General features: G+C 44.5%; 1 protein-coding gene across 4 annotated transcripts in view; it reads right to left on the reverse strand.

Moving 5' to 3' along the window:
- Nucleotides 1-5,785: 5,785 nt before the first annotated feature.
- The window catches only part of rarga (retinoic acid receptor gamma a), a 73,242-nt gene continuing 62,159 nt past the window's right edge, over nt 5,786-16,868 (reverse strand). For all 4 annotated transcript variants that reach the window (XM_079521268.1, XM_079521269.1, XM_079521271.1 and 1 more), the window contains 6 exons: nt 16,110-16,251; nt 12,398-12,561; nt 11,047-11,223; nt 10,362-10,566; nt 8,431-8,589; nt 5,786-7,936 (listed from right to left, as the gene is read on the reverse strand). In XM_079521268.1, coding sequence (XP_079377394.1) covers nt 7,533-7,936; nt 8,431-8,589; nt 10,362-10,566; nt 11,047-11,223; nt 12,398-12,561; nt 16,110-16,251 — 1,251 coding nt within the window. In that variant the 3' untranslated portion in view covers nt 5,786-7,532. The remainder of the gene's footprint in view (nt 7,937-8,430; nt 8,590-10,361; nt 10,567-11,046; nt 11,224-12,397; nt 12,562-16,109; nt 16,252-16,868) is intronic.

Below are 16,868 nucleotides of genomic sequence, written 5' to 3' on the forward strand. Positions count from 1 at the left end.
CTACATGGCCAGGGTAATACACATTAGTCTACTCTGAATGTACAGTCAGTACAGTTAATAATATACAGTATGAATGAATAATATATGTAGCCTAAAGACTAACAGTGAATATGAGAATGATTGTACATTCTATCAACAAGAATATATGAGCGAATGTTAAGTAGGCAAAGTCGCTTCGCTTGTCGTGAGCACCGTTTAAGAAAGGTGCTAAATAAATAATGTTTAATATGTGGAAATGGCCTCAATATGAAACATCTAATGCTCTGCTCATTATGCTAAGCTCAACGAGACATTTAAGTGTCAGGGAGGCACCAAATGACTAGTTAGAAATGTCACTTTTATACTTAACCTATTTACAACAACAAAAAAGCACCAATAATAATTATAGGCTAATTAGGCTTACTTCTGATAAACTACTTCTTTATCCTCTTATTCTTTTTGTGGACTTTTAATGTTTGTTAAACTAAGTGAGGCGCCCCTTTGCGCTAGCCCCTCCTATATACAGCTTTTTTCCCCACACATCTCATATTTGCCATTGACAATGAAAGGAGAAATTAGGTCATGTCTGTCAAATATGAATTTGTGGCAACACAAACATTAAATGCCATTGATAAGGAAGGGAAAATTTACGTCACATGTAGACGAGCAAATCGGCTAACCAATCACATAAATGCAGTTGTTCCTGAGATGATGTATGATGATGTATAATGATAAGAGCGCCTCTCACTTCACATGAGTGTGATTCTTTTTCAATATAGGCCATATTGAAGGCTACCTGTTTTCAAGGTGTTCACCTATGATCAATCCCCCACACACGTCACAAGGGTCAATTAAGCAAGCTTCAACGCTCATTCTAAATCATTATACTCACATAGGCCTACTGGGAGGTTAATATTAATTTGCACCTGTCTTCATACTGCACCCATGGCCTTCACCTGGTGCTAGGCAGGGTGGCTATAGCTGCAGCAAACATGGTGCTAGGTGTGGAGGCTGTGTGTGCCACATGGGTTGACACTGACTCCATGTGGAAAGTACTCAAAGTAGTACTAGTAAGAACCATGATTATTTTATTCCCCAGAGATTGTAACTGATTCCCATACCATATCTTTATCAACCCCGAAGTCAACAGGAAGCAGGGTTCAAGGAATGACAACCAGTCAGTTTGTTGTCAACCGGGCAGGCGGGCACCTTGTGTTGACACACCCATTTGTAATTGTGTTGATACGCCCCTTTGTGACCGTATACGCCCAGTCGCCCACTCCACTTCTCCTGTCCCCTCCCCTCTCTGGCATGTTGGCATACGCGTTGGCCAATGACCCAAGGCGTCAATGCAAATTCCTTCATTTCAGTCCTGCAAACTTGGTGAATGTCAAGGCAGAGAGAGGCTCTCCGCGGTATAATATTCAAATGAGCTTCTCCATGGCATGCTGCACCCATGACCCAGTTTCATGGATTCCTTTACAATTTATGTGAATAATTGATGTCCTGTGGCGGATGGAATATTAGAATGAAGATCGTAACACCTTTTGTTAATTCATCACGTGCTACCACTTTTACTTAAAGCCCTCCTCGGTTAGGAAGAAAAAATAATTCCATCCCTCCAAGTGAAGACACTTGAAGTCATTAGTTAATTGAACGCCACTGTTGTGGAAGGATGAGTATATGGAAATCCATCTCTTCTCCTTTAAATGTACCCCGAGCCCACCCTCTCTCTATCCCCCCCCCCCCCCCCCCCCCACATGGTTCCCATGGTAACGCCTTACAGAGGTTGAATATATGAGGCTGTTTGATTGTGCCTTGTAAAACTAGTGTATAATGTATGGACCTTATTTTAATCCCAGTGTGGCTTTATTGATCTGTCTTTAATGATAGTTAATTATGGCAATAATATAATTGATAGAATCTCATCTCTGTTTATCACTCACCCCCCCCCCCCCCCCCCACACACACACACACACACACACACACACTCTCTCTCTCTCTCTCTCTCTCTCTCTCTCTCTCTATCTGTCTGTCTGTCTATTCATAAAAAAAACAAAGCACATCATTAATATATCAACGCTGTGCTTGAAGATATGCTTGTACTGACAGGCTTCACTCTTTTTCCAGAAAACAACATTTATTGGGATTTCCATTATCAATATATGTGGAGTAACTTGGGAATCTTGTTGCAACACTGATGTTATTATTATTTTCTCTTTCTTTCTTTCTTTCTTTCTTTCTTTCTTTCTTTTTATAAAGAAAACAGTTAGGCCTATATGTCCCTAAATATTGTATTGTGTGGCCAAGAACAACCTACATTTTAGCTTGAATTATGTTCAGGTGACCTTTATGAGAATCGCCCATATAAGCCTCTGATTAGGAGGACCATCAAAAAACTTTCTGATAATATTTCATTAATTTCACTGCTATGTGTTAGCCATATGTAAAATAATCCTGGTAATCGGTTGGGTTGGATTATAGTGGGATGTGTGGAGTGGAGTGCCCTAACTAACTGTTTCATTTTGGGGCACTTTTTTCAAAGATAAACTTGACCATGGCTCCATAACTGCAAATAGCCTAGGCCATAGCAGAAGTTAATATAGAGGGCCTACGTAAACCATAAATTAAGAAAACAATTAGTTTCTATTGTTATTTTGTTTGTGTTCCTCCTCCACCACCACCACCACAGCTCTACTGATTAAAGTTATTTTTCAAGCTGCCCTCCTCCATTCGCAGAGTGCACAAATCTCTGGAGCAGACCTTTATATCTGATGTCCTTGTTCAGCAGGGAGCCAGTGATTTATGACGCCCTCTCTCTCTGCAACCATCGCCTAGCTGCTGCCACAACCTGAAGACCAGTTCATCGCCTAATTCGCGCGCGTTGAAAATAGCCAAGCTACAATCTCACAGATGGAGCCTGTATGCCTGCTGTTTTCGTAGCTCGACACGGTCGTGCGACGGAGCATAAATTAGGCTTAACACAACCTGATCAGTACTGTACAGAACAGACTGCTACATGCTTTGAGAGTGAGACCCATACCCTCGGTACAACAGCTCCCTCTACTGGTGGTCACCGCTAGAGTACTAGTATCCTAGCCTGATTATCAGACTGTAGCGAGACGCAGTCCACTCAGAGAGTGGGCGGGGTCTTTGGACTGGATCCAGGCTACTACTAGTATCCCCCTTTTGCCTTTTGATTTTGTTTTCTTTAATAATGTATTTTTTAGTGGGTTTTTTTAATCATTTTATAGCAATTTTATTTTCTTACAGTTTTTTTTAAGTGACTGAGTACCCAGAAAAGTGCTATAATTGAATGTAGGCTAATTATTATACTAATAAATAAAATAGCCTCACCTCACTTGAAAAGATATGGGTTCAATGGGGATCAATGGCTCATTATAACCATCATGCTAAAATACAAAATGTGCATTGTTATATGAGGTTACTTTCGGTGAGATGGCCTTTCATTAAAGGTTTTCCATGGCACGAAAAAAAATAAATTATATTAAGGTTGTATACTAAATTTAGAATCACGAAAGCGTGTTTACCTATATAAATACATGGCCTATTTCATTGAAATTCCACATCATTCAATGCATTTTCTACAGCAGTGGTTCCCAAAGTGGGGTCCGGGGACCCCCAGGGGTCCTTGAGGGAGTTCCAGGGGGTCCCCAGCTAAATGATAGTTTGGAACCAAATGGACCCTATATGGGTCTGTAACTCTGAGTGTACAAATGGAACCAAATGGAACCGTGGTCCATTTGGTTCCATTTGTACACTCTCAGAGTTAAATTGTTTTTTACAATATAAATAGGGGGTCACAGAGATAGTAATGCCATTAAATGGGGACCCGTAGACTAATATGCATGTCAAACTGGGGGTCCTTGAAATTAAACGGGTTGAGAATCACAGCTGTAAAAACCTTCTCATGGGGGTCCCTGGCATATATTTTAAAATGGGGTCCACAGGCTAATTAGTGTCAATTTGGGGGTCCGTGACATGAAAACGTTTGAGAACCACTGTTTTACAGGACACACAGATATATGATGTAAAGTGCCTGGGGACACAGAAAGAATTAAAAAAGAACATCCAGTAAACTCACAAAAGTAATTTATTGTGCCTCTTACTTACTGTTTATATGGCTTTTCTTTGTATGACAAGAGTTGACATGAACAGAGGAGGGGGTGACAACATCTTGGCCAAAGAGAACACCAAAACTACACCATCTCAATGTTCTGCTTGCATCATCATCATCATCATCATGACAGCCAGGCAGAGAGATGGAGAGAGAGAAGTCATCACATTGCAACCTGTTCTGTCTGTGACAGCACCATAAATGAGAACATTCACCCAATGACATGTCAAAGAGCACACAGAAGCACGCACACTCTCCCTCTCTCTCACACACACACACACACGCGCACACACACACACACACGCACAAACACACACGCGCACACACGCGCACGACAGAACCTCTCATCGCTGCAGGTTGAGTTTTACTTACATATTGCTTCAAAGAGAGACAGCAAAAAATGCATCAGCTGCACTTTCCCCAGCTGATCATCACCCACTGAGACATTTTGGCAATAAAAAGAGAAATGATACATAAGAACATGTTAAAACCCGCCAACCCCCCCCCCCCCCCCCCCCCCCCCCGCCCCCTCCCACCCCAACCTATCAGCTTCTTTACAAAGAAGAGAGGATACACACAAGAGAACACGTCGATAGATGAATTAATGGCTTTTTTTTTTCTTTTTTCTTTTTTGTCGTTTTGCGATGAGAAGGCAGGTTTGCTGCCTGGATGCCAGTGCGATGGTGGCGCAGTGATGCCGCGGCAGACAGACAGACAGACTAGACTGCCCATCCAGGCTTTTTTTCTTTTCCAGAGTTGTTTTTTGTATCTGTCTATGTACACACACAGAGGGAATAAGCTGATCAAACTGAGTCAAGATAATAACACATAAATATTGCCTTTTTTTTCTTTTTTTTTTATTCATTATTTTTCCAGCGTGCCACAACGAACGGGCAGCTATGGTTTGGTCCTTACCAAAAAGCCCTGAGTCTGATTCCACGGTGTCTTCCATAATTGTAAAAGATTCCTGCTTTTTTTTTCAAGTTTGCATAATTGTCGGTGACCTTTCTTTCTTCTTTGTCGATGCATAATAAAAAAAGCCCCTAATTTATACGTATAAATTAGCAGGTACTGTACAGTATATATGTGGATATCTCTCCAGGTTGATTGTGGTTCTCAACGGTGGGTCTGGGGACCCATCAGGGGTCCCAGTGTGGACCCTACACTCAGAGAGTGGGCAAAAGGAACCAGTTGAACCCGTATATATAAGGCTCCATTTGGTTCAGGTTGCACACTCTCAGAGTTAACCGAACACTGAGGATGTTACAGTATAGATCGGGGTCCCAGAGATAGCAAAAAGCTGAGTCTGATGCATATCGATTTGGGGGGTCCTTGAAATCAACAAGTTTTGAGAACCACCGGATTATTATGTAGACTAGGCATGGGGTCTGCATTCTAATCGTTTTATTTTTGCTGGCATCAACGACGGGCGAGTGCTCTAAGTCTGATTGTATAACAATACGTTTTTAGGTTTGTTGTCGAGTTACGACGTATGTGTCTTATTGTGGATAAACTGCTGGACAGTGGGCCTTACACTCAGTGTACATGTGCCTTGCTAACAACAGGATCTCAAAAGTGCTACATATATGGCCAAGTGTAAATCTCTGTCTGTCGAGGCACTAAATGCCAGCTCGGCAAATCCGTTACAGCTGAGGGTTGGTGTGTGTGTGTGTGTGTGTGTGTGTGTGTGTGACTGTGTGTGTGTGACTGTGTGTGTGTGTGTGTGTGTGTGTGTGTGTGTGTGTGTGTGTGTGTGTGTGTGTGTGTGTGTGTGTGTGTGTGTGTGTGTGTGTGTGTGTGTGCGCGCGCGCGTCCTCTGATGTGAGGATCACTGTAACACGACTAGGGTCCCTGCCAGTAGTCAAACTCATGTTCCAAATATGACTTTTGATAACTTTGGCACAAAGATACTTTTCCCACATCGACAGCATATTTTTCTTTTCTTTTTTTTCTTTTTTTCTTCTCCTATTTTGCAATGAGAGCAAAACAGAATAATGCCAGTTCCCTGATAACACAAACTGGTTGAGTAACTGTAACACAACATTCTTCTACTGGGTTGATTATCATTGACATCTACAGTGAGCCAAAGTGCCCAAAAAGCCCCAGCTTATTTAATGTAGCTGGTTAGGGAGAACCAGCCAGTTTTGATTACCCTACTTTCCCTCTGAATAACTTCTCAGGAAAGTTAAAAAGAAAAAAAAATTCATATATAAAACCAGAATAACAAATAGACAAAAAATATAATGGTATATAGATATGTATGGACTTATTCATAAATTGAAGGGAGGAAAAAAACATCAAGTAAAGAAAAAGTTAAAACAATATTCATAAAGCAATAACAGAAAAAATAAAGAAAAAGAAAAAGATTAGCATACTCAGTTTGGTTTCGCCCTGTATTCTTTTGTTTTTTCCTGTGAAAAGTGTGCTTTTTATGCGTATCCGTTGGAAACAACTGTTCAGTTCTGGTGTCTGTTTTGGCTGTTCCTCTAAATATAAACATGAGATAGTAAAAAAACAAACAATAAAACAAACAAATACGTTTTGCTTTCTCAAAGAGATCAAGTTCTTTTTGTCACGCAGCTTCCCTCTTACGTCGGCTTTACGTCAGGAGTCCGTGTGGTTTCGTCGTCTCTCCTCTTGTACGTTGTGTCTCTGACTGTCTGCATGTCACTTGTCATGGACCATAATGTCATGGCCTGAGTTACACCAGTCTGTACAGATAAGGCTCTGCTGTGCTCCACCTTGGAGGTCAGGGTGGTGTGCAGTGAGGAGAAAGAAGAGGGGACACAGGGTGTGGGGAAGGCCAGCATCTTGTGTGTGTGTGTGTGTGTGTGTGCGTGCGTGCGTGCGTGCGTGCGTGCGTGCGTGCGTGCGTGCGTGCGTGCGTGCGTGCGTGCGTGCGTGTGCTTGCGTGTGTGTTGCATGCATGCACGAGTGAACTTGCATGTCGTCGTTACTGTCAGGTGGAAACCGTTGTACGTCCCCAAAAAAAACTTTTCAGGAAACGGTCAAACAGAACGGCATGTTCCAAAGGCTCCACTGACTGTAGCTATTATCATTTAGTGACAAGGTCTTGTTAAGTCTTTCTCGGTTTTATGAATTATTTAACCAATGCAAAAAAGTATTAACAACTTTCACCTTAAAAATGTATAGTTTTCTTTTTAAATAGCAAAACTTTTGAAGCTTAATAAATCGGCAGTTTATTGCCTTTGTGCCATTTGTGTTCATTTACAAAAAAAACGAAATCTCAAAGATTACAAGGTTTCTGCCCTGACAGCAACAACAACAACACGACATGTACTGCATAATGGAATATGATAGTGTGCTGTATGTAATATGTATTGTATGTAGTACGGTCGTACAGTAACGTGTGTTATGTGCACTGCAACGTGTGTAACCAGGATGCTCCTCCTCCTCACTGCGCCCTGCCCGCGTGACTCTTCCGGGCGCCGTCGATGGCCTCCAGGACGCCCCAGGTCTCGCCGTCACTGTCCGAGGCCCTGTCCCGCTCCTCGTCGCCCGCGTCCTCCTCCTCCTCCTCCTCGTCCTCCTCCTCGGGGCTGGGCTCGCTGCCGTTCTCCGTGGCCCAGCTGTCGTCCTCGTCCTCCGCCTCCTGCTTCATGGCGGGGGGCGGCGCGCCCCCGGAAGAGGAGGAGGAGGAGGAGGAGGAGGAGGGGGGCGGCGGGGGAGGCGGCGGTGTCGGGCTCTGCTCCTTCTCCGTCTGGTCTTCGAAGGCCTCGGGGTTCTCCAGCATCTCCCGGATCAGAGGAGGCATGGGCCCGGGGATCTCCATCTTCAGGGTGATGGCTCTCTCCGCGCCTGAGCCAAACCCAAGGGGGAGAAAGACACCACGTTAACCCTCTAGTCTATAGCAGTGACTTTTACCATGCCAAGGACGTCCCAAAATGATATGTATTTGGCTGCGGACCCCCATCTGAAAATATTTTTGCGCCAGGGACCTTTCACACGTTCAATGATTTACACTTTGAGTTTGTTTATCTGCTATTTTTCAATAGCCACGGTATAAAGAAAAAAAATAAAGGGAAGCTCCGCACACCTCACTTAAGTCTTTTCAGCAGATGAGCTGTGTGTGGTTTTTTTTTTACATTTTTGCCTGAATAGCCACGGTATAAAATAATATGGTTAAAGTGGTTAACTAATTTAGCTGGGGACCCCCTGGTCAAAGATTTAAAAAAAAAAAGAAAATAGCAGATCTACAAAATAGGGTTTAATTGAGGTTAATTGAGGGCTTAAGCGGTGAACTGATTCATCTTCCATGCAGCCCAATGCCAACACGAAGGCATGGTACGGACCTTTGGTGCTGATGCCCCTGAGGTCGGTGATCTTCATCAGCATGCGAGGGAACATGTGAGGTTTGTTGGGGCGACGGCGGCGGGCGTAGATCTTCAGGGCCTCGAGTAGAGGTTCCTGCAGCTTATCCACCTTCTGCGGTTCCTCCAGGTCCATGCGATCTGTGAGGGAGAACCATATTATGGTTTTACATATGCGCGCGTGTGTGTGTGTGTGTGTGTGTGTGTGTGTGTGTGTGGACCCCCAGTTTGGTATGCATTAGGCCACATACCCCTGTAACTCAGAGAGTACAGATGGAACTAGAGATGCTCCGATAACCGACCACCGATCGGCAATTTACCATATCTGGAGAAACCGATCTTTTATGTCAATTAAATGTCAATCAGATAGTATAATTTTAATTTTAATCATTTTGCATCTTTGTGACAGGCCTAAACATTCTCCCCTTCCTCCCCACACACACACACTGGAACAGGTTTGACGTGGGTTTTTACATATAATAATTTTGGAAATATTCAATTTTTCCTCATACGCACGATCGTGAGAAAAACTATCGGTGATCGGGATCGGTCCCAAAAAACCTGATCGGAGCATCCCTAGATGGAACCATCTGCACACTCTTCACGTTACAGAGCAATAATGTGTGTCAAAAATGTGGTTCAATCATTTAGCTGGGGGCCACTTGGAACCCCTGGGCGTCCTTTGATATACACAATACATACAATGACAGATTACTGGCCACACATGGTATGAGGTTATAAGAACTACAGAATAGAGGGTATGTGTATGTATAATTATAGTGAGTGGCAAATCAAGTGTCAAAGTGAGTGGCAAAGTCAGTTTGATGTCGTTTAACGTTGTTTCATGCATTCAGATTGGACTTTTCTGTTTGGATGCATGGGCTGTCAAGGCCAGAAAGTATGTTTTTGAGGGGTGCTAGCACCTCCTATGTCCAGCTTTGAGGGTTTTCTGTAAACACAAACATTGTCCCAACACAAACATTGAATGCCATTGACAATGAATGGCCAGTTTTGAAGACAAAAGTGAGGACGCATATTGTGATTGGCCGGAATGAGATGATGTATGATGATGTATGAGGGCGCCCCTCACTTCACACGGGTGTGATTTTTTTGTCACTCAGTAAGCGGTCCTGCATGCACTAACTTCCGGGTATGATGATGATAATGATGTCATGCACATACCCTCTATAATTGAAAAAGGAAATGAATCAATTACATCTCAGTAAGTGAAAATCCGATTATTACCACACAAACACAGACCACTTTAGCGTCCCTATTCTTGGGGAGTGAACATTATTTCCTTTGTCCTGCTGTCCATATGTACGCCTCTTGGCCAGTGCATACTTGTAAAAAAGACTTTGTCTCAATGTATTTTTACTGGTTAAATAAAGGTTATGTAAGTATGGTCTGTCTTGCCAAAACCATAAGTAGCTCATACCAGGAAGTCATATTGAAGTCCATTGTTAAAACAAAAGAGTTAAAAACGGGTCCCAGAGCTGCAGCGTTGCTTTGCTCAGCATAATTCATCGTTGCAATGAGCACAGGCATTGTACCATTTCCTGGAACAACTGTATGAAGTGACGGCGATTGCTTTTTCAGTCTACCTTCCAGGATGACTGGAGTGTAAAGAAGGCATGCTCGGATGGGAATACAGAGACTGGAGAAAATAGATCGCTGTCAATAAATAAAGTTGTGACAGGATAAAGTACAATGTTCATGTTCATTGCAATTAAGAATTATGCTGACCAATGCAACGGTACAACTCTATGGCTTTTTTAGACAGTGACTTGTGGATATGAGCAATATGGTTTTGGATAGATGGACCAAATGTTTGAGTTTAGATCCTTTCGTAGGCTTAGTTGGAAATTAATTAAACCAATGATAAATGATTTAACACCGCTGGGCTGCAGTACCTCCACAGATGAGGCAGATGGCGCTGAGAAGGCCAGTCTCTGTGTCGTCCATCTCCAGGGGCAGGAGCTGACCAGCGAAGGCAAACACCAGGTCGGTGAGCGGCCCGAAACCGGCATTGTGCATCTGGGTCCGGTTCAGAGTCAGGCCGTCTGAGAAGGTCATGGTGTCTTGTTCTGGGGTGTAGCGTGTGCAGATTCTCAGCATCTGTGGGTGACAGAGGATTTTTGACAAAAAGAAAATCAGGGAATCAGTACAACGGTACAGGACATTCTGCTAAATATTGTACACGTATTGTGCCGATTATAAGACGACCCCAATTTTTCAAGACTCATTTGTGGAAAAAGAACATTGAATGTCAAATAGTCTAGTCCCTGATTATAATACGACCCAGTTTTTTATGATATTTTCATTGAAAGAAAAACGTAGTCTGATATTCAGCACAATAAGGTAAATAGCAGAACAAGAAAGACCGATACATTTACTCTTTGAGGTAGAATTGACAAAATTCGCTATTATTGGGTCAAACTCTCTTGCACTACCGGCATTCACCACCGAGCGTCAGTGTTCCCTCACCTGAGAATGCACGCAGGTTCCACTTTTCTGTTAACATTTCCAAGAAACTGCACTAGTCCATGAGGAGAGAAAGAAAAGAAGATGCCAAGAGACTGAAGAGGTTTTCCATACCAGTATGTCCAGACAGGCCGATTTAAGCAGAGTGATCTGGTCAGCTATGGTGAGGGTGGTGAAGCCGGGCAGCCGCTTAGCGAACTCCACGATCTTGATGATGCACTTGGTAGAGAGCTCGCTGAACTTGTCCCATAGCCCCAGGTCCAGCTGGACACGATGGTCTGAGCTGGAGTTCTGCACCATGACACGCACACCGCCAAACACACGCACACACGCACACACACACACACACACACACACACACACACACACACACACACACACACACACACACACACACACACACACACAATTATAAATCTTCTGTTGTAAATCTTGTAAATATTCTATACTAGCTTGTAAATCTTCTATAAATAATATCTCAAACCCCAAACCCTAAAACTAATCTCTTAATATCTAATCCTAATCCCAATGTGAGTCTTTTCCTAGTGAGAGTGTGCAAATGGTTCAATTTGTACACTCTCAGAGTTAAATTAACACTGATTTTACAATATAAATTGGGGGTCCCAGAGATAGAATTGCTATTAAATGGGGGGGTTCCATAGACTAATGCATGTCAAACTGGGGGTCCTTGAAATTAAACGGGTTGAGAATCACTGCTAGAGCCGTAACAATCTTCTCTTATGGGGGTCCCTGGCATACATTCTTCAAATGGGGGTACGCGGGCTAATTAGTGTCAATTTGGGGGTCCTTGACATGAAAAAGTTTGGGAACCACTGACATACACACACACGCATGTTGTGACAGTGGTGGTGTGTGTGTGTGTGTGTGTGTGTGTGTGTGTGTGTGTGTGTGTGTGTGTGTGTGTGTGTGTGTGTGTGTGTGTGTGTGTGTGTGTGTGTGTGACAGTGGTGGTGTGTGGGTGTGTGTGTGACATGTTGTGACAGTGGTGGTGTGTGGGTGTGTGTGTGACGCTGTTTGCATGAAGGGTGTGTCTGTCCTGGACTCGCAACACATTTACATATTACATCAATCAAGGGGGAAAGCCCATTTACACTTTACATCAATCATGCAGAGGCCACACAGATGGCTTAATGGGGAACTGAATTAGTTAAGCCAGCGCTATATTGAGAAAGCTACGGTGAATTTACGTCTTTGCATGCGATTTGGAAACCATGGACATCACTATACCATGGAGAATTTTTGCCACACACACACACACACACACACACACACACACACACACACACACACACACACACACACACACACACAGTCACACACACTAGGAGTGTGTAAGCTGTAGGTGTGTGTGTGTGTGTGTGTGTGTGTGTGTGTGTGTGTGTGTGCGTGCGTGCGTGCGTGCGTGCGTGCGTGCGTGCGTGCGTGTGTGCCTCTTAAAACGTACGGTGGTGTATTTTCCCAGCTGCATGAGGGAGGGGAAGGTCTCTTGGTGGGCTTTGCTGACTTTGTTGACCAGCTCCTCCAGCTCGCCGCTGAGCTCGTAGCTCTCCGGAAGCACCACCTCCTCCTTCACGTCCTTCTTCTTCTTGTTCCGATCGTTGCGCACCGCTGTGGGGGAGGCAGAAGACGAAAAAACATAATAATAAAGTAAACATACATTTAGAGACGTCCACGGAAACGTAGCGATGCACGATATCATCGGTAGCATATCGAAACCGGCCAAATCGGCCACACAAATGCCATATCGGTATCGGATCGGTCTCAAAATAATACAGATTATTGATGACGGAATACTAATGTGACCGTCAATGGCTCTGTCGCTTTTGTTTTGTGTATTTCTAATGTTTGAAGGCAGCATAATCCGTATAATATCAGAATCGGTATATTATAGGCCCTGCAAAAGATCAGAGATCGGATATCGGTCATAATTTCATCATCGTGCACCCCTACTGAAAAGTGATTGTGAATCGCTGCCGGGTATGATGCATAAGGAGACCAACATTACCCCCGGGTATGATGCATAAGGAGACCAACATTACACCCGGGTATGATGCATAAGGAGACCAACATTACACCCGGGTATGATGCATAAGGAGACCAACATTACACGTTTGAATTAAAGAATCCTTTAGGGAGACTAGGGGTTCAAAGCCTCTACGGCAGGGGGTTTCAATAGATTGTGAACGAGGGACCCACCACCCTGACTTAATATCAACCTGCGGACCACTGTTGTGTTGGGTGGGGATATGGGCTAAGATTAGTGCTTTTGTAACACTTGCTATGTGTATACTGTACATCCCACTGTTTCTCAACCAATGGTTCATTGGCTACTAATAATTTCCTATTAATAATGACCCAACCAGACAATCCGGTGAACTTCCCCTTCTTGAGATTCTAACTCTTTTTACATGGAGGTGACCAGGTCATTCAGTTCACTGTTTCTCAACTAGTGGAAAGAAATGAAAAAAAAAACTACAAATCCTACATTACTAAATGCATGGTCAGGGTTCAGAGTTGCACACCCGTACGGGGTCATTTGGAACTCACTTTGAGACCCAGCAGTGTGTTTCCAGTGAGCCAACATGCACAATAGCAGCACCCTGACTCTGTTTGACCAGAATGGAACAGAGCCTTCATTAGTATCAGTGGTAACACCTGTGAAGGAAGTAGGAAAGGGGCCCAAGTTCTTTCCAAAATGGCGTGTGTACATATACTGTAGCGTGTAGCCCATTGGCCAATGTCTGTGTCTTGACCTTTGAAAAGAAGCAGCAGGTGATTTCATTTGTAAGGAAGAGAGTTGGGTCTCAATAACATCCCTGCTTGGACCAACCAGTGCACAGACCAACCAGTAGGGGTCAGCAGTGCCAAGATTACACACAAGTGTGTTGGGAATTTGGATTTGGGAATTGGCATAACAAGTAAATTGAGAGGGCAAAGGGCAAAGTTGGCAAAAAAAAAGAATAAGAATGATTAAGGTTGATTAATATGTGTTTTGTATCTGTATATTTAACCATTCTTAGTTGACTGCCACATAGGTATACCGCAGGCCCTCTGCTTTTTACCCTCTACAGTCTACACACTAAATATCTTCACCGAAAATGGACGATCTACAAGCTCACAAGGCGTTGCATTGTGACGCGTCGTGACGTGAGCAACTTAGATCATCTATTTCCGCCGAATGTTCTCCGCCCCCCTCGGAAAAGGGACGCCGGCCGGGGTTCATGTGGTGAACACATTTGACAGACCCCCCCTGCCCCCGTGCCCCGGGCCTTTCAGCACTGTCCAGTACGGTACACGTTGTGCTCGCTGGTAGAAACCAGAGCTCCAGAGCCGCTGCTACTGGAGTCGCCCTTGACGGCGTTATCAAACCGTTTCCTTTAGCGCGGTGCTGACACCAGCTATCTCCCTCTTATCGTGCGCTCTCTTCCTTTTCGTTCATCTCTGCGTACAAGTTCAAGTTTGACCGGTGCACACATAACCCAGCCCGGCCCGGCCTGGCCCAGCCCTCTCTCTCTCTCTCTCTCTCCCTCCTCCTCCCTTTCTTTCCTTCCTCTCAGGATATCCAGTAATAGCAGAGGTACAATGTGATCCCGGTCTTAACACACATCCCACACAAACATTACACCCACATGCATGTCCCATGGGCTCGGTATAACAGGCAAAGAGACTGCCAGTTCCACACAGCCACGGCCACACACGCACAGACACACACACACACACACACACACACACACACACACACACACACACACACACACACACACACACACACACACACACACACACACACACACACACACACACACACACACACACACACACACACACACACACACACACACACACACACACACACACACACACACACACACACACACACAGTCACACACTCTCTCGAAGAGTCAAGTGACATTAGGCCCTTAAAACCTAATCGTTATTTTTTATGTCAAAATCTCACAACCACAACCGATCCCTTTCCACCCCCAGATCTGATGGCTTTATTATGAATGAATCGAGTGTCTGTGTGCTGTGTGCTCACCCACCCCGGGGGCGGGGGGGTTGGGCGGGGGCACTGAGGTAGTGTGAAGAAACAGGATATCAGAATCATGCCATGAGGCGATTAGTCATATGACTGGTACAGTGCCCAGCCTCTCCCATTAGGCTCATCATCATCTGCCTGCTCTCTCTCTCTCTCTCTCTCTCTAGCCTAATTTATGCTCCGTTGCACGACAGCATGACCGAAAATAGCCGACCTCACAGCTCACAGCGCGTCGGGCTGCGAGCTTGTAGATCAGCTATTTGCACAGATACAAGATTGCAAGATACAACGATACATCCGACGTTTGTAGCCAAACGCTACAACAGCTACAAAGCTACAAATAAGTTGAGCAGGCTTCAGCTTCAGATACAAAGCTACAGATAAGTGTTGAGCTGGCTTCGACTTCAGATACAACGTTGCAAAGCGACAGATATGCTGTGTATCATTATAGCTTTGTATTTTTTGTATCTACCAGTGTGAATAAAACACTAAGCTGCCTTTTCTCTCTCTCTCTCTCTCTCTCTCTCTCTCTCTCTCTCTCTCTCCCTGCTCTCCTGAGCTCTCTGTCTGATGTTAACAGATCAACCTCTGGGGGGAATGTGACAATGACGTGACCCACATGTAATGATGTCCCTTTTTTCTTTTCTTTTTTCTCTCTTTATCTTTTCACATTGCTGATATAAACGTGGAAAGAGAAAAAAAAAAAACAATCAAATCTGGGCCACGGGGGGGTTTTACTATGACCTACATTTCAAGATATCTCCTCTGCCCTTTTTTTTCCTTCCAAGGTACATTATCGTCCCAACGTCTCTGGGAATTCTGTGATATTAAGCGCCGGCCCGCACGCAACCTCGATTCAGCGAGTGACATTTGGAACTCGTGTCATATATGAGCGAGCGAGCAAGCGCACGCGCGTGTGCACGTGTGCACGTGTGCGTGCGTGCGTGCGTGCGTGCGTGCGTGCGTGCGTGCGTGCGTGCGTGCGTGCGTGCGTGCGTGCGTGCGTGCGTGCGTGCGTGCGTGCGTGTCTGTGTGTGTGTGTGTGTGTGTATATGGTGGATAGATATAATTTATAACTGGGTCTTGGGGTCTCCGGAGGCCTGTCAGCAGCACTCACCTTCCTTGGACATGCCGACCTCGAAGCACTTCTGCAACCTGCAGTACTGGCAGCGGTTGCGCGTGACCTTGTTGATCTGACAGTTCTTGTCTCGGTGGCAGGTGTACACCATGTTCTTCTGGATGCTGCGGCGGAAAAAACCCTGGAGTATCGAGAGGAAGAACCAGACGTAGGAGGAGAGAGAGATTAAGGAGAGAGAGAGAGAGAGAGAGAGAGAGAGAGAGAGAGAGAGAGAGAATAAGTTGTACTGAGATGAAACATTGAAACATTGCACCAACTTGAATATCTTGCATGCGAACCTACAGTATTTAGCCGAATTAGATTCTGAATTCCAATTCTGAATTCAAATTCTACAGTAGGTTTATGAATTCAGGTTCTGGCCCGGCTTCTTTTGATTCTGAATTCCGGTTAGAAACGTTACACTGAATTGCTTGTCTTATTATCCTCTCTCCATTCATTCATCTCCGTCCCCGTCACATCCAGGAAGAAGAAATGAATCATGGCAGGGCTTAACGCTGGGCTTCACACTGTTGTGACAGAGAGACTGACTGTTGTGATCCCGTCCTTATCAGTGTTTTATTGTCCTGCACGCTCATCTTTCAGCCGCCTTGGCGTCCGAGTGGCGCTACCTGACCCTCTTTTTGCAGAAAGCAACTGGATCAGTGGATTAATATAACTGCCTGCGAGGCACATTCTCCCCGTTCTATTCATATACACCACGAATGCAGGTAAGCTGGTAATTCTCTCTCGTATTGTATA

The sequence above is a fragment of the Electrona antarctica genome (assembly GCF_951216825.1).
Source record: "Electrona antarctica genome assembly, chromosome: 2".
Lineage (NCBI taxonomy): Eukaryota > Metazoa > Chordata > Actinopteri > Myctophiformes > Myctophidae > Electrona > Electrona antarctica.